Here is a 25,458-nt window from a genome sequence, read left to right as displayed (position 1 = left end):
ACGATAGTTCATAATATCCACGCAGACTTGCACGTAAGAGTGGGAGTCATCTGTTTTAACAAGCAGCATATTGCACTGATACGAAATAGCCTGCCCATTTAATTATTTAGGAATGGATAAATAAATTAAGATTTTGTACAAATAATGTTTTTCATTTTTCTTCCTTCATGGATTCTGGCACCCCCAGCAACAGTTGATCGCACCCCAAAGACTGTATATATGTGTATATATATATATATATACGTGTATGTGTGTATATGTAGATATGTATATATATATATATATGTATATATATGTGGATGTATGTGTATATATGTATGTATATATATATATATGTATGTATATATGTGTGTGTGTATATATATATGTTTATATGTGTGTGTATATTATATATATATATATATATATATATATGACAGCAACACTCATCACTCACAACAGTGACAAAACAATTACATTGACAATCATGTTACATTATTTTCAAAATGTTTCCTTTTCTTTTTCATTACTTCTTTAACACACTACTTCTCTGCTGCGAGGCGCGGGTATTTTGCTAGTCTATACTAATAAAAGGCAAAGCCCTCACTCACTGACTCACTCACCACTAATTCTCCAACTTCCCGTGTGGGTAGAAGGCTGAAATTTGGCAGGCTCATTCCTTACAGCTTACTTACTAAAGTTGGGCAGGTTTCATTTCGAAATTCTACGTGTAATGGTCATAACTGGAACCTATTTTTCTCCATATACTGTAATGGACGTTAGCTCGATGGCCGTGGGGGGCGGAGCTGCGTGTGACATCATCACGCCTCCCACGTAATCACGTGAATTGACTGTGACCGCAGTACGTAGAAAAGAAGGAAGAGCTCCCAAAGAGCGCTGAAGAAAAATGCCGAATACTTTATTAGAGATACAAGTTTAATGAGAAGACACGAGGTATAAACGAGACTTTGGATCACTTTGTAACGGAGTTAAAGTTGCTGTAGCGAGAAACTTCTAAGTGCCGGGTCTTAGCTAACATTAAATAAAGCCGTGGACATCGCAACATCACACAAGAGAGCAGCTTACGTGAACTAAGTGAACGCAGTATGAGTGATCACTTCCATGCATCAAACCTGTTCAAAAAACGCATTACACAATTGACAAGGTTGGAAAAGAATATGCTCCGAGCTGAGCTCCACAGCTAATGCGGTCTTGCAGAAGCAACTTCGTCACGCTGCCACCAAATATTCACAGAAAAATCCACAAGTTAATACACACGCTGTCTCTAGAGTTTCTCCACACTCAGTGTATTCCTTGCATCCCCGTTACACCCTCTGATCTCCCATTTCAATTCAGATGGCTCCAATTTCCAGTAAGGTTCTGCTTCACGATGACAATTAATAAGTCTCAGGGACAGACCCTACAAAAGGTTGCCATTGATTTGAGGCAACATTGCTTTCCTCCTGGACCAAACTATACGTTACATTCTCAAAAATAATCTCAGTGCACAGCTTGATCATATTACAACCGGACTGCTGAACTGACAACGTGGTATACAAAGAGATCCTTAACAGATAGTTATTGGTATATTTTCCCTCAGTTTAAAAAGTTTTTTTTTTCTTCTTAATAAAAATTTAAAAGCAGTTCTTCATCGCTACAAAGCGTGGGGATTTTGCTATATACAGTATATATATATATGTAGATATGTATGTATGTATGTATTGTCACGCACGCGCGAGTAGGAGACCGCGGACGGATTCGAAAACATCTGGGAAAACATTCGCCGGCAGGGAATGGCGGGGTATTAACTTTCTCCCTCTGCTTCCTTCTAGGAAAAAAGACCTCCCTCCTCCGTAGTCGGGCTTGACCGCAGTGCGGCACTTCCGCCCTTCCTCCGCCATCTTGCCCTGACGTCATCCTTCCCATCCTCCCTCACGGACCTTCCCAGCATCCCTCCACTTCCGGCTCCTCCCCAATAAAATGGCCGCGACGCCAGGACTCGGCGTCGCGTTATGAACTGTTAAACTGTTTATGATTTTGACCTGCAATTTTTTCCTTTGTTATAGAATATACGGGGCCGGAAACCCCAACACTTTATACTGTCTCGAGTCATCTTTCACATCTGGCGTAGTCGGCAGGATTTGGAGATCCCGGAAAAATGACGGAGGGACAGGACCTAAACACCGTGCTGCAAAACATTGACGCCCGACTCCAGGCTCTGCAGCAGGCGCAAGCCGCCACTACCATGGAGCTGGAAGCCACGAAGGCCAGGCTGACAGAGGCCCAGCGCGCGTGAGGCCAGACCCACCCAAGCAGGCGCCTCCTCCTTTGGTCCCGATGGGTGCTTCTGAGGACGTCGAGGCCTACCTGGGTGTTTTCGAACGGACGGCCACCCGGAACGAGTGGCAGCGGGCCAGTGGCGTCCATATTGGCGCCCTATCTGAAGGGACCCGCGCTGCGGGCCTATTATGACCTCCCTGAGGAGGAGGCCGCCAATTACGACCTCCTCAAACCGGAAATACTGGCACGCTACGGCATCACCCCGGGCCAGCAGGCGGCTGAATGGCGGAACTGGGTCTTTGACCCCGAAAAGCCTGCCCGCGCCCAGGCGTTCGAGTTCTGGGGTAAGATGGGGCGCTGGCTACGGCCAGAAGGACCCCAAGCTCGGAGAGTGGTGGAGCAGGTGGCCTGTGAAGGCCTGGTCAACTCGTTGCCCAGTTCCCTCGCCCAGCAGGTCCGGGGACACGCTTACAGGATATGCCAGGCCTCCTGGAGGTCCTGGAGCGTCAACTGGCGGTCCTCCGACTCGGCGGGTCAGAAAGGCCTGCTCGCGGGAACCGACAGGGACGGGCGGCCACCCCCGAGCCCTCTCGGCGTGCTGCGGAAGCCCCACCGAAAACCAGAGAGAAGCCGGGTCCGCCGCGCTGTTACAAGTGTGGCGAGACCGGCCACCTGCTGCCAACCTGCCCCCACAACATCTCTCCAGAGCCCATGGATTGCACCTGGACGTCGTCGGAGAGGTACTGTACCCCGCCGCATCCCTTGGCGAGTCCGAACACAGGAGTGGTGTTGTTAAATGGGCACGCCGTGGTAGCTTTGTTTGATTCCGGCAGCAACATTACCATTGTAGCTCGCTGTTTTGTCTTGCCGCGACAGTGGATAAGCTAACGCTTGTTGGTCACTTGTGTGCATGGGGGGACTAGGTCATATCGTTCCGCTCGCTGTTATCTCACCTGGAGGGGGGAACCCACTCAAATGACGGTCGCAGTGCTACCGGAACCCCCCTTCCCAGTGATTTTGGGACAAGACTGGTCAAAAAGAATCAGCGGTAAGACCCCCACCGCTCCCGGGCCTTGTTGGATCTTGTTATGAGGGGCAGTGGCACCCCTCCCGGGTCTCCACGCCATGCACAAGGGCAGGCCCTAATGGCGCTGGTGCCTCGGGGACCTTTCCGTGGCTACGGACCCGACCCGGAAGATTCCGCCGGGAAGGGACTAGCCATGGAACTCTTCCCGGGCCCAGGCCACAAGACCCTCTCGGAGGGCTGGACCATCAATTCCGGTCCACGCCTGCCTCCTTTAAGAGGGAGCAGTGGAATGATGACTCCCTGCGCTTCGCCCGGAATGCTGTCGTTCTGCCTAACAGCACACAAGCGGATGGTTCCACACCGCGTGAGCCCTTCTTTGTCCTTGAGAACGATCTGTTGTACCGAGTGGCAACCCATGAGGGCGAGGTGCGGAAGTTGCTGCTAATTCCGCGTACCTTCCGGCGGGAGGTATGCGAGTTGGCGCACGCTCACCTCTTAGGCGCCCACCTCGGGGCCGAAAAAACACTAGAGAGGATTAAGCTCCGATTTTACTGGCCGGGGATCAATGAGGAGGTCCGGCGTTTCTGTCAGTCATGTCCGGACTGCCAGATCCGCCAGATTCCTAGAAAGGACCGTGCTCCCCTCGTCCCTATACCCCTCATCGATGTTCCCTTTGAAAGAATAGGGGTCGACTTGGTAGGCCCCTTAGAGCCCTCTAACCGTGGCCACAAGTATATCCTAGTCATGGTGGATTATGCTACCCGGTACCCAGAGGCGGTTCCCCTGTGCTCGCTAATTCTAAAAGCATCGCACGGGAATTAGTTAACGTGTTTTCCAGTAGGCATACCCAAAGAAGTCCTCACGGACCAGGTGCCCTTCACTTCGGATACGTTCAGGGAGGTAGCCAAATTACTGCAGATAAAGCACCTGAAAGCGTCTGTCTATCACCCGCAAACGGACGGGTTGGTGGAACGATTTAATCAGACGCTTAAACAGATGCTCCGCAAGGTGGTCAGCGCGGACGGCAGGAACTGGGATCAGCTCCTCCCGCTCGTGCTTTTTGCCTATCGGGAGGTACCTCAGGCCTCTACGGGCTTCTCCCCGTTTGAATTGTTGTATGGACGGCAACCCAGAGGAATCCTCGACATCCTAAAAGAGGGCTGGGAGGCTGAGGCCCTTCCCTCCTCCAATATTTTAAATGTACGCGCGCAACTGCGCGATCGACTCACAAAAATCAGGCCCCTCCTAAAAGAACCGCGTGACTCGTGCGCAAGCAGCGCAGGCCCGGTGTTACAACCGCAACTCCGTCCTCAGGGAGTTCCGCCCAGGGGACCGGGTTATGGTTCTCATCCCTACCTCCCACTCTAAGCTGCTCGCTCACTGGCAAGGGCCTTACGAGGTTAAGGAGAGAAAAGGACTCGTCGACTATTTGGTGAAACAGCCCAATCGTCGACCGAGTGAGAGGATCTATCATATTAACCTGTTGAAACCTTGGAAGGATAGGGAGGAGCTGCCCGGCTCCCATAGGTCACTCTCCCTTTTCTCAAGCACGACTGCCCTCAACCTCGGCGAAGAGCTGACACCCAAGCAGCGGCAGGAGTTAATCCAAACACTCCGAGCCATCCCCGAAGTGGTAAGCGAATCACCCGGCCGGACCTCGCTGATTGTCCACGATATAGTTACGGACCCCGGGGTAATCGTCCGGGAGAGGCCCTATAGGCTCCCGGAGGCAAAACGCGCAGAGGTTGAACTGGAGGTGCAACGTATGTTGGACATGGACATAATTGAGGAGAGCCATAGTCCCTGGTCCAGCCCTGTTGTCCTCGTATCCAAGCCGGACGGCTCCTGGAGGTTCTGTAACGACTTTAGACGCCTGAATCAGGTCTCCAAGTTCGATGCCTACCCGATGCCCGCATTGACGACCTTCTGGAACGGCTGGGCACGGCTCGTATTTGACCACCCTTGACATGACAAAGGGTATTGGCAAATTCCTTAACGGCATCCGCAAAAGAAAAACAGCCTTTAGCACCCCTAGCGGGCACTGGCAATACAAGGTCCTCCCATTTGGGCTGCACGGGGCACCGGCCACCTTCCAACGTCTGGTGGACAGAGTGTTGAAGCCCCACCAGTCCTATAGTGCCACCTACCTGGATGACGTCGTCATCTATTCCGGCACCTGGGAGGAGCATCTATTGCAGGTTGCAGCTGTCCTCAGAACACTGGCTAAAGCCGGCCTCCGCATAAACCCCCGAAAATGTTTCTTTGGCTTAAAGGAGGCCAAGTATTTAGGCTACCTGGTGGGACAAGGACGGGTGCGGCCACAGGGCTCCAAAGTTAAAGACATCTTAGAATGGCCCGTCCGAATACCAAGAAGCAGGTGCAGGCTTTCTTGGGGCTTGCTGGGTTCTACCGCCGGTTTGTTCCCCGCTTCTCCGAAAGAGCAGCACCCTTGACCAACCTGACAAAAAAGGGCGCTCCCCTAAACGTAGTGTGGACCGACAAGGCAGAACACGCGTTCAGTGACTTGAAAAGGGCCCTAACGTCGGCACCGGTATTGCGGACGCCTGATTTTGGGCTCCCGTTTATCCTCCAGACCGACGCTTCGGACACAGGCCTGGGTGCCGTGCTGAGCCAAAGCGTTGATGGTGTTGAACACCCTGTGATGTACCTTAGCGGAAACTGATGGACGGAGACTCGGTATCGGCGGTGGAGAGGGAGGCCTTGGCCATTAAGTGGGCAGTGACCCACCTCCGGTATTACCTACTGGGTCGCGAATTCACTCTGGTGACAGATCACGCTGCGCTTCAGTGGATGTCCCTACACAAAGAGTCGAACCAGCGAGTCACTAGGTGGTTTCTGGACCTACAGCCGTATAAGTTCACTGTCACTTATCGGCGGGTACCCTTCAGGCCAACGCTGATGCCCTCTCCCGTATTCACGACCTCTCGGTTAGGTCCGCCCGACCTGACGGTCCTGGGCTAAGGGGGGGATCGTGTCACGCACGCGCGAGTAGGAGACCGCGGACGGATTCGAAAGCATCTGGGAAAACATTCGCCGGCAGGGAATGGCGGGGTATTAACTTTCTCCCTCTGCTTCCTTCTAGGAAAAAAGACCTCCCTCCTCCGTAGTCGGGCTTGACCGCAGTCGGCACTTCCGCCTTCCTCCGCCATCTTGCCCTGACGTCATCCTTCCCATCCTCCCTCACGGACCTTCCCAGCATCCCTCCACTTCCGGCTCCTCCCCAATAAAATGGCCGCGACGCCAGGACTCGGCGTCGCGTTATGAACTGTTAAACTGTTTATGATTTTGACCTGCAATTTTTTCCTTTGTTATAGAATATACGGGGCCGGAAACCCCAACACTTTATACTGTCTCGAGTCATCTTTCACAGTATGTATGTATATACATGTGCATATATATATGTGGATATATATATATATGTATGTGTATGTGTGTATATATATGTATATTTATCTGTATGTATATATGTATATGTGTGTGTGTATGTATGTATGTATATGTGTGTGTATATATATGTTGATATGTAAATATATTTATATATATATATATATATATATATGACAGCAACACTCATAACAGTGACAAAACAATTACATTGACAATCATGTTACGTTATTTTTAAAATGTTTCCTTTTCTTTTTCATAACTTCTTTAACACACTACTTCTCCGCTGCAAAGCGCGGGTATTTTGCTAGTTTTTATCATAATTTCAAAGAAGAAGAAGACATTACATTTATATGGCGCTTGCTCTCATTGCTCAAAGCGCTTTCCTTGGTCGTTTATTCCATGTGTCTATGGCAAGTGTGTACAAACAAACAAAACAGGTTAACCTGATTCCGACTTGGGGTTAACCATTTTTACATGGAATTCTGAGTCTGAGTGAGACTCAGGGTTAACACCAAGGAGGTTATAGGGGCTGACCACTCTAGATTTACTGTGTGTCTCATGACCTAGAAGACAATACTTGAACATTAGATCAGTCTGGATGAAAGCAGGCATTCAGCCCACCAAAGCTCACCAGTCCTATCCACTTAATTCATCCAAAATAACATCAAGTTGAATTTTAAAATCTGCTGTCCACCACTCTACTTGGTTGTTTATTCCATGTGTCTGTGGTTCTCTGCGTACAGGCAAACAAAACAGGTTAACCTGAGTCCCACTCGGGGTTAACCATTTTTACATGGAATTCCAAGCCTGAGAGAGACTCATGGTTAACACTAAGGAGGTTATAAGGGGCTGAGTTACTGTGTCGTGACCTGGAGGACAAGATTAGAACTTTAGAACAATTAGAACATGAGAACAATCTAGACGCGAGCAGCCCAACAAAGCTAACCGGCTTAGCAGTCCTACCGGTAGTTGCTGAAAGGATGAAGACGGATGGGTGGTTCAGGACCGCTCCTTTTCTTGCGGGAAGGCCAATGAATCCAAACACAGTCCTCAGTGCACAGGAAGACAGACCCCAACAAACGAATACAATCCAGGAACACAATGATTAAATATGACTGAATTAACGGCAGGCAGTCCAACAGATAAATGCAACACACAACGTACAACAACAGAAACAACTTTTTCATCTTCCTGACACCTGCCCTCCTTTTAAACCCCTCTGGCCACCTTTGACCCCAACAGCCCATGAAAGGACTGCTGGGAGATGAAGTTCTAACTACTAGTAGCATTGCTACAGTACTGTCTACCACACTACTTGGTCACTTATTCCATATGTCTATGGTTCATTTGTGTGAAGTTTTCCTGTTAACAAGTTTCCGACTGTGTCCCCGTGTTCAAGTTAAACTCGTTTTAAAATAACAGCGTCAAGCCACAGTACTAATTCTGTTCATAATTTTAAAGAGGAAGAAGACATTACATTTACATTGCACTTGTTCTCACTACTCAAAGCACTTACCTTGGTCACTTATTCCCTGTGTCTATAGCTCATGTTTACAAGCAAACAAAACAGGTTAACCTGAGTCCAACTTGGGGTTAACAATTTTTACATGGAATTCCATGTCCAAGAGAGACTGGGGGTTAACACCAAGGAGGTTATAGTGACTGACTACTCTAAAGTAACTGTGTGTGTCATGACCTGGAGGACAATATTAGAACATTAGATCAGTCTAGACAAGAGCAGGCGTTGAACCCACCAAAGATCACCAGTCCTATCTACTTAATTCCTCCAAAATAACATCAAGTTGAATTTTGCAGGTCCCTAAAGTCCTCCTGTCCACCACACTACTTGGTTGTTTATTCCATGTGTCTGTGGTTCTCTGCGTACAGGCAAACAAAACAGGTTAACCTGAGTCCAACTCGGGGTTAACCATTTTTACATGGAATTCCAAGCCTGAGAAAGACTCAGGGTTAACACCAAGGAGGTTATAGGGGCTGAGTTACTGTGTTGTGACATGGCGGACAAAATTAGAACATGAGAACAATTAGAACATGAGAACAATCTAGATGAGGACAGCCCAACAAAGCTCCCAGTCCTATCCACTTAATTCTTCCAAAATGACATCAAGTTGAGTTTTGGAGGCTCCTAAAGTCCTCCTGCCTACCACACTACTTGGTCGCTTATTCCAAGTGTCTGTGATTTTCTGTGTGAAGAAAAACTAATGTTTGTGTGAAATTTACCCTTTACAAGTTTTCAACTGTGTCCCCATCCTCTTGATGAACCCATTTTAAAGTCACCATCTTGATCCACTGGACTAATTCCCTTCATAATTTTAAACACTTCAGTCAGGCCTCTTCTTAATCTTCTTTTGCTGTCATAGGCAGGGAAAAAAATCTGAGAAGCATCAAGAATAAGAAAGGTGAGGCTCAAGGCCAACTTATTTGTTATAAGGCGTTAGGAAAGTGAGGGAGCCACCTCAGCTGAGAGATGAAGTTTGATGAATGAGTCTTGGGCCTTACAAATTCTCTACTTGTGCATTTATTTGTCCATTTTACATTTGCTACTGATTTTTAATTATTATCTTTACGTCACCAATTTGTTTATAGTGGGCATCTACATTAACGACTAGAAGTTCTGGCATGTGATGTTGTTGGGCAAATGCTACTCAGTCCTGGTGTTCGAGATTTCGGATTCTGTGTGAACCCTTTTCATGCCCTTAGCAATTACTGAAATCACTTTAGGAAGTGAGGAGTTTGTGTGTTTCTTTTTGACTCTGGGATTTGGTTATCATTTTGTATTTTGGTGTATCGGTTTTCTATCAACCTTACAGCTCAGAATATTGGACATTTTGTCTTTGTTAATTTTTTCAAACTTTCCCTGGCCCTTTTGATAAAAATTTGCCTCAGGGGTTTTGGTGATGACATTAGTCTTTTTTCACTTGAGAAGTTTAGTTTTGTTGTTGTGAAATATTCTGGAATGTTTTCACCGCCTCCATTTTTTGAGCTCCCTTTGTTCAGGTGTTTCCTTAAGGGGTTATGAACCATCAATCACAATGCAACAGGATAAACGAGTCCTTGCTTTTTCATTTGCTTAACAATCTGTTGAGTAATACTTTTTGTTTTTCATATTTTTGACTCATATTCTTGTCTCGTGTTTTGGATTTGGTTGCTGTATTCTTGATCTCCCGGTTTTTGACCTGTTTTTGTATTTTCGGGGTTACCTTATAAAATCCCCCACACTTTCCTGCAAAGCACAACACAGATCCCAGCGTTTCTTAAATCATTAAATTATTGCCGTCTCCTGTGCTGATCGTGTAACCAGAGGTTAAATGCAGAGTTACTTTTATTTTCTGACAGTTGTGCTTTCTTCAAATGATTAATAATCAAATAAATAAAGTGAACTTTTTAAAATAAATAGATTCTTTGGCCGAGCCCATCTTTAGCAGAAATCAAGTGGGACAGCACTACTTCACAATGTCCATGATGCTACGTTTTCTTTCTTTCTTTCTTTCTTTCTTTCTTTCTTTCTTTCTTTCTTTCTTTCTTTCTTTCTTTCTTCAATGTAGGGGAAGCACTTTTCCTTGCTCCCCAGAGCACAGCACAGTACACAGTCCTTTCTTTCTTTCTTTCTTTCATTTTTCCAGTCCTTCCACCTCCAGGTAGTGATGGTTGGCTCCTTCTGTAGGACACTCAGAAGTACTCCAGGTATCCAATAACCTTGTTCCGGTAACACTTCTAGGTGTGGCGGAAGTGCTGCCAAACAGGTCTCAGCAAATGTCCAGGTGCCCCTTGGCAGTGGCCACGGGCCCCAGCTGGGTTGAGCTTCCATGCTCCAAACCCGTGGTCCCGCTGCAAGCCAAGGGGGGCTGTGCTTTAGCATTCAGGGGAGATATAATGTCCCGACTAAGCCCACTGTCAAGGCGTCTTAGCCAGATAAGGGCACTGGCTGTCCACCACACCAGAAATAGCTAGCTGTCACTAAACTAAAACATGCTCTTTATTTTATTCTTTTTCAAACGCAGTGCTGTATTATCCATCCATCAATCCATTATCCAACCTGCTACATCCTAACTACAAGGTCACGGGGGTCTGCTGGAGCCAATCCCAGCCAACACAGGGTGCAAGGCTGTGTGTGTGTGTGTGTCATATTTATTTACATGAATAATACAATATGTGTTCTTTCTTCCGCGAAACAGATGAAATGGACCCCCAGCAGCATGCCCACTCTCCATTTCCAAAGGTGGTCTCCTTCAGCTGGACTGATTACGTGGTGTTTGCTGCCATGCTGCTCATCTCCATGTCCATTGGCATGTTGCAGGCTTTCCGCAGCAGGACGGTACGAGATAAGGACACCGAGGATTTCTTCATGGGCAGCCGGAGGATGTCAGCTTTGCCTGTGGGCCTCTCCCTTTCTGCCAGCTTCATGTCAGCCATTCAGGTGCTGGGGGTCCCGGCAGAAGCCTACCGCTATGGGATGAAGTTTCTCTATATGTGCTTGGGACAGACGATCAACTCGGCTCTCACCGCGTACTTCTTCCTGCCGGTGTTTTATCGGCTGAGGATCACCAGCACCAATCAGGTCACTATTACTGTATATGTTATTTGGGAGAGGGCGGAGCTTGTTCTAAAAAATAAGGACAAGGATGAGTCAGTGGTCACCGTCATAATTGCTTTTAGTTATGTATGCCTTGAAATGCTAAGAATCAGCCAGGAGTGACATGGCAGCTCACCCAGTCTGGGTCAGGGTTGGCACACCCTTCCCTGTCCATGAGGGTTTTTGCTTTCCTTCCCACATTCCAAAGATGAATTTTAGAATAATTAACCCTTTAAAGTCAGCCCCATTGTTTTGGACCCGCTGGTGGCACCAAACAATAATGCACAGTTTTTATAAAAAACTGCAAAAAAATCATTCATTTTCTTGTGGCTCTAATTAATGTGCAGTGTTTTGCTGCTAAAAAGCCATCTTACTTACCCCAATGTCATGTTGCAGTGTTTTTCTTTTCTTCCCTCAAAGATGGCCGAATTGCTGTATCACATTGTGAACGTCCCAATTCATTTGGGTTCAATTTGACAGACAGACTGGAATCTAATTAATGACGTGAGGGGGTCTTCAACTTCGAAATTAAGTGTGTCGTAAGGCATTTTTGAATTTTACAGGTACTGGTGTTGTAAATTGGATCACTCCTTTGTCAACTACTAGCTAACCACGCAGCACCACCCACGTAGTAGTGAAACAGGACAAACTTTAAAAATCAATTAAAAAAAATGTAATTCTGGCCAAGCGGATGGTAGGTGTTCTCCGACGTCAGACGTTGGCCCTGTATCTGATCGTGTTCAGCTCTGACAGGAGAGCGTACCCTGCGTGGGGAGAAAAGCACAGAGACCGCCTGAGGAGCAACCATATCTTGCTCTATGGTTGTGAGAAATGGACACTATGCAGTGACCTGAGATGAAGACTGGACTTCTTCACGTGTGTCTCTTTGGAGAATCCTTGGGTACCTCTGATTTGAAATTATGTTGCTCATGGGGTCCTGAATGAGGCACATGTCCTGTGAGGGAGTGTCAGTTACAGCACTGCGGCCATGAGGCGCAATTCCCTAAGGGTGATCCGGCTTGCAGGATCTTCATTGGCGAAGACCCAAGTAGCTGGTCCAGACCAAGGAGACGCCCTTATAACACCTGGCAGCGGCAGATGGAGTGTCATTTTCGGAGGGTAGGACTGAACAGCGTGTCTTCCTGGGGGTCATTGACAACCGGAATCCCGAGCTGTTTCGTCGTCTGGTGGGTGCAGCTATGCGCTGTGCCAGTGCAGGCTCCCCAACTTGACCTTCATATTGCATCCTTGCACTAGAATTATTTAAATTTATCAATACCCCAGAATGAGGATTTTAGAAATGCTTTGCAAATTTATTTTTGGTCAACAAAGTGACTGGCACCGTCAAGTTTGTACAAGATGGGTGGCCCAACAGCTTACTGAGACAGCAAGCGGCTTGTAATGGTAGCACATGGGCTTGGGTTGGAGATAAATCTGAATATCGTCAGCATAACAGTGGAAAGAGATGGTGTGCTGATGTAAGGTTTTATCCAAAGGAAGCAAATATACAGTAGTGATGTGCAAAAGTGTTCAGTGCCTTTGAAAGTCATCATAAATGGTCTGCATGACAAAAGATTTGTCCCCATGTTTAACCATTCAGTATTTTTAAGCCAGACTCTTATGCTGTAACAATATATTTCCAAAGTCTAAATTAAATAATTTTCTGTAGATCTCAAAATTTGCTGCCCAGCAGCATGGCCCCCAGAATTGTTCCTCTGGTCCCAACTGTCATCACATATCTAAATTCAGGTCCCCATAGCTATGAGGTGCCACAAGACCCCTTTCCATTTGTGACAAATTCACCTCCGCTAAGCTGCTGTTGTTTTACTTTTCTCTAACAGTACCTGAGGATGAGGTTTGGCAAAACTACACAGACGCTGGCTGCCTTACAGTTTATAATGGCAACGGTAAGAACAAATCGGAAACAATGCATGATTCCTTCCTGTCTATTCTGATTGTTGATTCCATAATAATACAATCATTAAAAGATCATCTATTATTAATTGTCACAGAACAGATATGATTACAGTACTTTAATCCCAAAAATTTCATTTCATGTTTAATGCAATATGATGAATGTTGTTGCGTGCTGATTGAACTATAAAGACAGCGGTCTTAGTGGGTTAAAACGTCTGAATACGGTACCTTGTGAAAGTATTCTGTGTTTGTACTGCAATTAAAACTGATTTTTTTTTTTTTATTAGCACAATTTAATTGACATAACATGCCTACCACTTTTAAGGTACAAAATATTTTTAACTCCAGAGTGTGCATAGGTATTCACCTCCCAAAGTAAATACTTTGTAGTGCCCCCGCTTGGCTGCAATTCCAGCTGCCAGTCTCTTGTTGAATGTCTCTATTAGCTTAGCACACCTCGCCACTGGGATTTTCACTCATTCCTCAAGGCCAAATTGCTCCAGCTCCTTCAAGTTCAATGGGTTGCAATGGTGGATAACAATCTTCAAGTTATGCCACTGATTGTCCATTGGATTGAGGTCTGGGCTTTGATGATGCCATTCCAAGACATTTCAATAATTCTCTTTAAGCCTCTTCAGTGTTATTTTAGCAGTGTGTTTGGGGTCATTCATTGTCCTGTTGGAAACTGAACTTTCATTCCAGTCTTAAATATCTGGCAGACTCAAACAAATTTTCCTCAAGAATTTCCCTGCATTTAGTGCCATCCATCTTCCTTTCAACCCTGACCAGTTCTCCTGTCCAGACAGCCACCTCAAAGCTTCACCGTGATAATGGTGTTCTCAGGGTGATGGGAAGTGTTGGGTTTGTGCCACACATGGCGTTTCCCATGATGACCAAAGAGTCTGATTTTAGTCTCATCTGACCAGAGAATCTTCCATGGGTTTGACGAGTCCACCACATGCTTTTGGACAAACTCCAAATGAGTTTTCATATTTTTTATTTAAGCAATGGCATTTTTTCAGGCCATTCTTCCATAACGCCCTGCTCTGTGGGGTGTACAGCCCAAAGTGGTCCTGTGGACAGATACCCCCATTACCACTGTGGATCTTTGCAGATCCTTCAGTGTTCTCCTTGGTGTCTTTTTTGCATCTCTGATGAATACCCTCTGGGGCCAGTCTGTGAGTTTTGGTGAGGGGCCTGCTCTTGTCAAGTCTGTAATGGTGCCATATTCTTTCCTCTTCTTCTTCTTCTTTCGGCTGCTCCAGTTAGGGGTTGCCACAGTGGATCGTCTTCTTCCATATCTTTCTGTCCTCTGCATCTTGTTCTGATACACCCATCACCTGCATGTCTTCTCTCACCACATCCATAAACCTTCTCTTAGGCTTTCCTCTTCTCCTCTTCCCTGGCAGCACTATCCTTAGCATTCTTCTACCAATATACCCAGCATATCTCCTCTGCACATGTACAAACCAACGCAATCTTGCCTTTCTGACTTTGTCTCCCAACCGCCCAACCTGAGCTGACCCTCTAATGTCCTCATTTCTAATCCTGTTCATCCTCATCACAGCTAATGCAAATCTTAGCATCTTTAACTCTGCCACCTCCAGCTCTGTCTCCTGTTTTCTGGTCAGTGCCACCATCTCCAACCCATATAACATAGCTGGTCTCACTACCGTCCTGTAGACCTTCCCTGTCACTCTTGCTGATACCCGTCTGTCACAAATCACTCCTGAAACTCTTCTCCACCCATTCCACCCTGCCTGCACTCTCTTCTTCACGTCTCTTCCACAATCCCCATTACTCTGTACTGTTGATCCCAAGTATTTAAACTCATCCACCTTCACCAGCTCTACTCCCCTCATCCTCACCATTCCACTGACCTCCCTCTCATTCACGCACATGTATTCCTTCTTGTTCCTACTAACTTTCACTCCTGTCCTCTCTACAGCATATCTTCACCTCTCCAGGGTCTCCTCAACCTGCTCCCTACTATCGCTACAGATCACAATGTCAATAGCAAACATCACAGTCCACGGAGACTCCTGTCTAATCTCGTCTGTCAACCTGTCCATCACCATTGCAAATAAGAAAGGGCTCAGAGCCGATCCCTGATGTAATCCCACTGAATGCATACGTTGCTCCTACAACTCTTACGTACTTCTCTGCCACTCCCGACTTCCTCACACAATACCACAGCTCCTCTCAGTCACCCTGTCATTTGCTTTCTCCAGGTCCACAAAGATGCAATGCAGCTCCTTCTGACCTTCTCTAAACTTCTCCATCAACATCCTCAGAGCAAACATCACATCTGTGGTGCTCTTTCTTGACATGACACCACACTGCTGCTCACTAATCATCAACTCACTTCTTAACCGAGCTTCCACTACTCTTTCCTATAACTTCATGCTGTGGCTCATCACTTTTATCCCCCTGTAGTTACTACAGTCCTGCACATCCCACTTATTCTTTAATATCAGCACCAGTACACTTCTTCTCCTCTCCTCAGACATTCTCTCACTTTCCAAGATTCCATTAAACAATCTGGTTAAAAACTCCACTGCCATCTCTCCTAAACACCTCCATGCTTCCACAGGTATGTCATCTGGACCAACGGCCTTTCCATTTTTCATCCTCTTCATTGCTGTCCTTACTTCCTCCATTGCTAATCCGTTGCACTTCCTGATTCACTATCTCCACATCATCCAACCTCTTCTCTCTCTCTCGTTTTCTTCATTCATCAGCCTCTCAAAGTACTCTTTCCATCTGCTCAACACACTCTCCTCCCTTGCGAGTACATTTCCATCTTTATCCTTTATCACCCTAACCTGCTGCACATCTTTCCCAGTTCAGTCCCTCTCTGTAGCCAACCGGTCCTTTTCTCCTTTCTTAGTGTCCAACCTCTCATACAACTCATCATACGCCTTTTCTTTAGCCTTCTCCACCTCTCTCTTCACCTTGCACCTTATTTCTTTGTACTCTTGTCTACTCTCTGACAATCCCGTTTTCTTCTTTCAATTTTCATAAAATAGATTTAATGGAATATTCAAAGTTTGTGATATTTTTTTTTTATAACCCAACCCTGATCTTTACTTCTCCACAACTTTGTCTCTAACCTGTCTGGAGTGCTCCTTGGTCTTCGTGTTGCTTGTTTAGTGTTATTGCAGAGTCAAGGGCCTTTCAGAACAGAACATCATGTGACAGATCAGGTGACACTGTGAATGCACGCAGGTGGACCCTAATTAGCTAATTATGTGACTTCCAAAGTTGATTGGTTGGACTGGATCTTACTGAGGGGTTTCATAGCAAAGGGGAAAAAAATATACTGTATACACTGCCAATGTTTCAGTTCTGACTTTTAAATATTTATATAAGGCATTTTATTTCATTCCACTTCAACAATTTGGACCGTGTTGTTAAGTCCATGATATAAATCCAAATGAAAATCCATATTGATTGCAGATTGTAATTTGATGAAACAGGACAACACCGAGGGGGATGAAAACATTCACAATGTACTTCATCTTTAGTGGAGAAACCCAGCCCTTCTTATTATTATCTGCCAAAATATAACACTTTGTTTATTAGGAAATATTCAGATTTACTACTGATTATGATAATTTGTTTCGAATAGCAGGTGATTCCACGTAAGCCAAGTGACTGCAAGACAAGGAAGTTTATAAACTTTGTGTGTTCCTTTGATCTCAGTCATCCAATACACAAGGATGGTCACACCATAGATTTTATTTAATTAAAAATCATAGTCTATACATAAGTATATTGTGGACACCATTGGGAGTGCCAGATCCCCAAACACCCAACACAAGCAGGCACGGACACAAGTTAAAGCACAAAGAGTGTTTATTGTGAGAAACGCTTCCACACAAAGCGTTTCTTGCCACAATCACAGCCACAAGTACAATAAAGCACAAGATAGCACCCAGCAACTCTTTGTCTTCCTTTCTCTCACTCGGTCACTGCCTCGTCCACTTCTCTTCACAAGTGTTGTCCACCTTCCTCCCGACTTCTGGTTCATCGATGTGAGGCAGGCAGCTCCTTTTATTTAATCCCTGGGTGTGCTTCCGGTGACATGACGCTGCAGCTCTGAAGCACTTCTGGGTGATGTTGTAGCCCTGGCGGCACCCAGAGGACCCAACAAGGCTGTCCCCCATGACTACAATATTTGTGGGCACCCATGTGGGGATCTCAGCCTGGGCTCACTGCCAACTAGTGCCCTGGGGGAGACAAAATCCCTCTGTAAGCTGTCTCCCCCTGTTCTTCCACCTCAAGGGCATCCCAGCCGGGTAAGAATGCAGACCTTTCGGCACAACAGATATATCAAATGCTAAGGTCTGTCCGTCTCTCACAAAATTACTTAAGGACTACTGGGTCTAGAACAGTTTGGGCAAAGTCATTCCAGTGGCTGCAGGTTTTTGTTCCAACCCAGTTGCTTAATTAGAAAACAATCCTTGCCAATACTTACATTTCATGGCTTGTAAGTGCTTTAACTCTGCTATGTCAAGTCATTCTCATATCCTAGATTTTTTTTCCATTCTAAGGATATCATCCAAATACTTTGAAGTGTAAAACGGATGGGTAATTCTCAATCCTTCACTTTTCTTCTCTTCTCTTTCCTTCCAAGTAACTAATTAAACCAAATAGTGCACAATAAATACACACGGGTGTAAAGGGTAACAAACAAAATGGATAACTGCTGGTTTCTTCTGTCATTTGATAGCCAGGTAAAATCTTGCTTTTTCCAGTTGAGGCGGCTGTCAAAAATCAAGCCTGTCTTGTCTAAGCGCAACCTTGAAACAGTGATACAGGCTTTTATAACATCTCGTCTAGATTACTGCAATGTGCTTCTTTTTGGAATTAGCCAGGCCTCCATTGCTCGCCTACAGCTGGTACAAAATGCTGCTGCTCGATTTTTAACTGGCACAAGAAAGCATGAGCACCTTACCCCGATCTTGGCTTCCCTTCACTGGCTTCCAATTCGTTTTCGAATTAATTTTAAGATCCTTGTGTTTGTTTTTAAATCCTTTAATGGTTGTGCCCCTCTTTATTTGTCGGAACTGCTGCACCCTTACGGTACCGTCTGTCTCGCTCTCTCAGGTCAGCAAGGCGCGATGCAAACTCCGAGGTGAACGAGCCTTTTCAGTTGCAGCCCCAAAATTCTGGAACGATTTGCCGTTGCATGTTAGGAAGGCTCCTTCGCTAGCTGCATTTAAATCATTTTTAAAAACACATTTTCACTCTCTGGCTTTTAACTGAGTGTGGGATGTTGGCTAACTGTATATTTTTTTATTAAGAATCTTTTCAGTTCTTATGTGTTTATGTGATTCTGTTTCATTTACCCTTTGGTTTTGTGTGTTTGATATGTTGGGTTTTTATTGTACAGCACTTTGGTCAGCCTTGACATTGTTTTTAAAGTGCTTTATAAATAAATAAAAAATAAATTTGTATCTTATTGCTAATAAGGAGCAATTAAAAACTGATAATGCAGCTGTTTAAGACTTAAATAAGCAATAAGGTTTCAAAATCTTAGAGAGAACTAAAATGAAGCAGAAGTGTTTCTTGAGCAATACAGTAAGTGCTTCTTATTAAGCAATTGGGTTGGAACAAAAACCTGCAGCCACTGAGGCCCTCCAGGAATGACTTTGCCCACCCCTGTCTAGAACCTTCATCTTGCTCTTGATCAGAAGTGTATGATCTGACACGTTCTAGTAATGCACAAAATTAAGGTAAATTAACCTGAACTTGTGGGTTTCTTACTGCAAAGTGATAGGCAAACAAACTGACTTGGCAGACAGAAAAAGAACACCAGCAACATCTGCTGAGTATAAAGCAAATCTCAGAGGCCGATACTGTTACGAAGAACACTATAATAGAAAGATGAAGAAGAAGATCAGCAACATCTGCTGAGTATAAAGCAAATCTCAGAGGCCGATACTGTTACGAAGAACACTATAATAGAAAGATGAAGAAGAAGATCAGCAACATCTGCTGAGTATAAAGCAAATCTCAGAGGCCGATGCTGTTACGAAGAACACTATAACAGAAAGAAGAAGAAGAAGATTAGCGGCACGTGTTGAGCATCAAGTGTGGGATACAGAACGCAAGACTGACAAAGATGGAGAAAAGTTTTCAAATCAGGGTCTAAATACTGGCGCTAGTCTGATGAGCGTCAAGTGAAGCATGATGACAAAGATGGAGAAAAACATGTGGCCAGAGGTCTATGTATTTCAATTGGTTTTTAACAAGTCATTGCCCTGCGTAGTATGAAGTAACAGGCCAAGAGAAAGTTATGCAAAACGTTGTAGCGGTCGCAGAGACGTTAAGATTCATATCGTCTGCAGATGGTGATTTGTTTATTGCTATCGTGGGGACTCCAGGAACACACCCAGCCTTGACTGGGCACGCACACACTCACACAAAGAGACACTGATGAATAATAAGTATATTAATAAAATAATGAAGAAGAACACACAATATAATAAAAGTCATGCACGCAAAAGTCCTTACAAGCTCCACGATGGCGACAGTAAACTACAACACTAACAACAAATGATACACACTAAGAACAGTGGCCAAAACTGTCTAGTATAGCAGATTGAGCATAGGAAAGAGAGAGAGAGAGAGGAGAGGTGGGGAACACGCGCTGATTAAAACACGCTGCTGCACCCACCACATGGCAAACCACCCGGATTGAGATCTGAGAGCATCTGTGCAATGGGTGACACCTCAGCACCACACTGAAGAGTGTGAGGTTTTTTACGGTGGCTGGAGTGCCAATCCTGTCACCAACCCTCAAGTTTTCCCTGTAACTTGGAGGACGTACTTGCAGGGCTGGATGGGCACTATGTAAATAAAATGTATTATTATTATTATTATTATTATTATTATTATTATTATTATTATTATTATGATGATGCAGAGGATGATAGATAACTGAATGAAAACCCCCATGAAAAGCCTTCTGAAAGCCATGTAAAGTTTTGTCCTACCAGGTTCCTGATGAGGCATGAGGATTTGATATGATTGGGAGTGCTTCCCAGGACAAAGACATATCCAACGAGTACAAAATCACAGGATCAAGCAGGGACAGAACAGCACATTCGTACATCCAGCCAAAAACTGTAATCCAAGGTGGTCAAGTCGCAATCCATATAAGCTTCTCCTTTTCATGTTTAAGGCTTTTCATGGTCTGGCCCCACTTTTCTTGTCTTCTTTATTATGTCCGTGTACCCCATCACGTTTACTTCATTCTTCAGGGCGATCGAGCTTCTAGTGTCTCAGGGCCACAGTTAAGGAATGCCCTGCCTTTAGAACTCCGTATATGTGCTTCACTTTCTGTTTTAATTTAGCTTTTTGTGGCTCTCATTAAGTTTCCTCCGGGCGCTCCGGTTTCCTCCCACAATCCAAAGACATGCAGGTTAGGTGGATTGGCGATTCTAAATTGGCCATAGTGTGTGCTTGGTGTGTGGGTGTGTTTGTGTGTGCATGCCCTGCGGTGGGTTGGCACCCTGCCCAGGATTGGTTCCTGCCTTGTGCCCTGTGTTGGCTGGGATTGGCTCCAGCAGACCCCCGTGACCCTGTATTCGGATTCAGCGGGTTAGAAAATGGATGGATGGATGGCTCTCATTAATTTATGTTTTCATATTGGACTATTTAATGTTATTTTATATTGTTGTACAATGTCCTTGGGTACTTTGAAATAAAAATTTATTATTGCGAGGGATGTTCAAAAAGTTTCCGCACTTTTATATTTTGGAAACGGTGAAGGCGGGAGGGAGGAGTAGTAATTGGGCATTAAAAAGCTGGTATGACGCTGGGAAAATTACATCGCAAACAAAGGTGACTGTGGAGAAAAGTGATGTCATTTGTTTTTGAAACTCTTAATAGAGTTTAAAAAAAAAGTGCGTAAACTTTATGAATGTCCCACGTATTATTTATTTCTATTAACAAATCGATAATCGTAGTCCTCTTCACTGTCTTTTAGGTTCTTTTTTATTTTAATGGGCTCTCTTGTTCAGTCTTCTTCCCAGCAGCCCCTGCTCGGTCCGAAGATCTCTAATAGCGTTACATCACCGGGGCTGCTGGGAGATGTAAGACATTTTACGAAGCACTGTTACAACGTAGATCACAAGGCTTCTGATGGAAGCATTTTTGCCACAAACTCCTGTCTTATAAATTTTGACAAAATTTCTTTTAGAACCTTAGGAGTTGAACCTCTTGGGGTTGAAGCAAGTTTGATAAAGTCATTATTCTTTGGACAAGACTGAGGTGATTCTGCCTACATTACTTTTAGCTCTCTCACAGTTGGCTCCAAGAGTCTGCTGCTTGTTGAGGGTCTTCTACTTGGCATCGTATCTCACTGCCAGGTCTATGTTATCTGAGTGGGTGGCCGGTGAAATAATCTAAAATCCAAGATTCAAAAATGCCAGCCGTCAATTTGGCTTTAGGAGTTCTTCATATTGGCTGCAGGCTGGATTTTCCTGGAGGCAGGAGACGCGGTTGGGTTTTCTGATCGTGTCGTACTAAATGCACTCAGTTGCTCAGCCAGTGCTGATTAGAGAAAGCTGGGAACGTCCAATCATGGAAGTCATGTCGTTAATAACTGCTTTCTTGAATCTGCAGCTCCTATACACTGGAATAGCGATCTACGCTCCGGCGCTGATTCTAAATCAAGGTAATGAAGCTCTTCTTGAGTTAAAGGGTGAAAGTGAGAGAAGGGTGGGCGACAGTAGGCATCCACTGTACATTTGATCCGTCTTCTAATGTTCCAATTTAATCTTTTGGTTTTTGAAGGAAACACGGGCCACAGTGGCTCAGGTTTTCATTCTAACCATCTTCTTCATCGCCCTGCCTGGGGTTTGTTTCCTGCCTTGCGCCCTGTGTTGGCTGGGATTGGCTCCGGCAGAAAACCCTGTGACCCTGTAGTTAGGATATAGTGGCTTGGGTAATGGATGGATGGATGGATCTTCTTCATTAGTGACCATTTTTTGCTGCTAAGTAACTTCTTTTGCCTTAGTTTTAATTAACGTGACTCAGGCCCCTTAGTCGTCTCTATTTTCTTAATTAGCAGTCAAACAATAATGGGACACGAAACGAGCCACCACATGACCAGCTCCCCTGTGTCCATCACACAATATCTGAAAATAAAGAAAGGTGAAGGTCTCAGTAAGGTTAATCTCTCAGGAAAAAACAGAAAAATTAACAGTTTTGGAAATGTCTGCTGTGGCAGAATGAGAGCAAGAAGAAGCCATTGAATTAAATAACGGGTTTAATTAACAGCAAGAATCGGCTTTCTCATTAAGAGATTGGTTGGCGTGAAATTGGTTGGAGTTTGAAATCCCAGTTTAGCTGGTCATTTCTGTTTGACTGTCATTTAATGAAGAAAGGAAAAAATTCAGAGAACTGAATCCTTAAAAAACAGGACTATTAAAATGAAGAGAAAAGGAGTTAATTAGCAGTGAAAACGGCTCGCTGATTAGAAAAAGGGTTAGAATGAAAACCTGCAGCCATTGCAGCCCTCCAGGCCTGGAGTTCAACACCCCTGAGCTAGAGCTTGTTGAGGATGTCCACTGTGACATATTCTGTGACAAAGTGATATTCATGAGAGTTGGTGACACGTTTTTCTTTAATTGCAGTGACGGGGATTGACATCTGGGCTTCTCTGCTTTCCACTGGTTTAATCTGCACTTTCTACACCACTCTGGTAAGCCATCGCATTCTCGCTACTTGATCCTAGCCTTAATTACATGGAGCAACTAGTGACACCTGTGACAAATAAGGCCAAAAGACATGACAAAGGTTTGGGGCAGCTACCTGTATATTGTATCCTGGCTGCTAAAATTGCAGCGACTGAACAGAGATGTTCACACGACTGAGTCCAAAACAGAACTGATCACAGACAGTTAAGATGGCGGCCTTAAAGGCCCACTCAGGAAGTGACGTCATCTCTGGGGCCAGAAATTGGTGGGATTTCCTGGGAATGGTCTGCAAGTAACTGAGACAGTCAGCACACCCCTGGTCTGTGGTGGGACTACCATTACTCAGGCCCTTTAGCTGCCTCCTACTTGCACGTGTGTGACACGCCATACCATCTCCCTCGTTAAGCAAGAGCCTTCCGTGCACGTTATGTCTCCACTGTCTTCACATAACACACTTTTAAGAGTTACTTTAAGAGCATAAGGAGTTTGACACACTAGAGGAGACCATTCAGACCATAAGCTCATTTGTTTAGCTCATAGCTAAGCTGTTCCAACATCTCATCCAGATCCTCTCTTAGGGCCGGTATATACTTCACGTTTGGAAGGCGCACACATCATGGCTGCCACGCGTTCCCAGCATTCATTTGACTCATCCTCTGAGCACATCCTCAGAAATTAATGTGATGCGTGTGCGAGTTGCAGTACCAGTAAAAAGTCGGGGGGCGCAGTGTGATAAATTTGGGATGTGATGTCAGAGTCTCTGTTTACTATCAACATGTGACAGAAAGCTGCTTTGAGGATCCTCCCGGATTGATGTCTGATGAACGGTTTCGATGTGGTGAAGCAAAATGCCGACATACAAATGCATTCTTGGTGCTTTTATATTCAAGCGTTGCATATTCCCCATCGTAATGACACGATACGTTTTAAAGGTCTCACTTACCATCTTCTGTGACGTCTTTTTTTTTTGCCGCTTCACAACAGCAGCATAATGTACGGCAGCGTATTTGAGCCACAGGGAAAAAAATTAAGGACACAGTAAAAAGGTGTATTTTGGGATTAAAGTGGACATTTCATCTTTAATCTTGAAACATCCACTTTAATCTCGTAGTTTACTTTATCATTAAAGTAGGGCATCGTAACGTCATCTTCAAACTGACCCAGTTGTTAATCGCTACCTGCTTCTGGGGCTGACAGCAGCAGCAGGTAGCAATCGTCACACAGAGCACGTCACATTTACGATATTCCAGCTCTCCGCACATTTAGAATCCTGAGATTTACTGATGATGATGATGAAATTAATTAAAGCATGTATGTTACATATTCCAGATAAGTCGTTAACTTTATTTAAATAATGAATACTGTTAATAAGGGCGGCACGGTGGCGCAGTGGTAGCGCTGCTGCCTCGCAGTTAGGAGACCCGGGTTCACTTCCCGGGTCCTCCCTGCGTGGAGTTTGCATGTTCTCCCCGTGTCTGCGTGGGTTTCCTCCGGGCACTCCGGTTTCCTCCCACAATCCAAAGACATGCAGGTTAGGTGGATTGGCGATTCTAAATTGGCCCTAGTGTGTGCTTGGTGTGTGGGTGTATTTGTGTGTGTCCTGCAGTGGGTTGGCACCCTGCCCAGGATTGGTTCCTGCCTTGTGCCCTGTGTTGGCTGGGATTGGCTCTGGCAGACCCCCGTGACCCTGTGTTCAGATTCAGCGGGTTAGAAAATGGATGGATGGATACTGTTAATAATTACACACTCGTGCAGAGCAGTAGTGCTGCTGTCTCACAGGGAGTCACGTCGCTGGTGTTCCCTGCCTGGAGTTTGCATGGTGGGTTTCCACACTGTGCTCAGGTTTCCTTCCAAAGACATAAAGGTTTGAGGATTTTAGGATGCTAAAATGACGGCAGTGTATGCGTGTGTGTGCTTGTGTTCACCCTGTGATGCGCTGATGCCCTGTCCAGCGATTTTGTTTCTGTCTCATGCCCGATGCCTCCTGGAATGGGCGCACCCCTGGATTGATGGATTTAATCATTAACATCCATTTCAGAGATTTTGTGGCAAGGTGTCCTCAGAATTTAATGGACATTTCCCTGAAATGTCACTGACTTGGTGTTAGATTAGGATGATTAAGTATTCCCTTCATTTTTTTGAAGTGTATACACACAGTGTGATCTGAACAGACATCAGAATGAATGTTCGCCGCTGACGTTCTGAGGTTCGATTCCAGAGAGGGGATGCAGTGAGTGTGTAAGCCTGATGAGCCCAGAATTAGGGCAAAACACGTGTCACGTACTCTTTGTATTATTTGACAGTAAAACTTTTTCAGCCATTCTATGATATGCTTCTCGCAACTGAAAGAGGCCACCATGGCGGATGTTAGCCGACTTTCTGACCAACCACAGGCGTTACCTGGTAGGAAACCACCCATATAATCAGATTGTGATTCAGACTACGAATGCATTGAATATATATATACACAAACACACACACACACACACACACACACACACACACACATACACACACACATACATACATACATACATACATAC

At 45.2% G+C, this 25,458-nt stretch overlaps 1 protein-coding gene across 1 annotated transcript in view; it reads left to right on the top strand.

Annotated features, from left to right (window-relative positions):
- The first annotated feature begins 10,892 nt into the window (after nt 1–10,892).
- slc5a5 (solute carrier family 5 member 5) overlaps nt 10,893–25,458 on the top strand; it is an 85,409-nt gene continuing 70,843 nt past the window's right edge. The window contains exons 1-4 of the mRNA XM_039767744.1: nt 10,893–11,270; nt 13,127–13,192; nt 21,840–21,891; nt 22,853–22,920. Of these exons, the coding sequence (XP_039623678.1) occupies nt 10,893–11,270; nt 13,127–13,192; nt 21,840–21,891; nt 22,853–22,920 (564 nt within the window). The remainder of the gene's footprint in view (nt 11,271–13,126; nt 13,193–21,839; nt 21,892–22,852; nt 22,921–25,458) is intronic.

This window comes from Polypterus senegalus, chromosome 10 (genome assembly GCF_016835505.1).
Source record: "Polypterus senegalus isolate Bchr_013 chromosome 10, ASM1683550v1, whole genome shotgun sequence".
Taxonomy (NCBI): Eukaryota; Metazoa; Chordata; class Cladistia; order Polypteriformes; family Polypteridae; genus Polypterus; species Polypterus senegalus.
The sequence above is the reverse complement of the archived record's forward strand: the minus strand, read 5'-3'. Positions and strand labels throughout refer to the sequence as shown.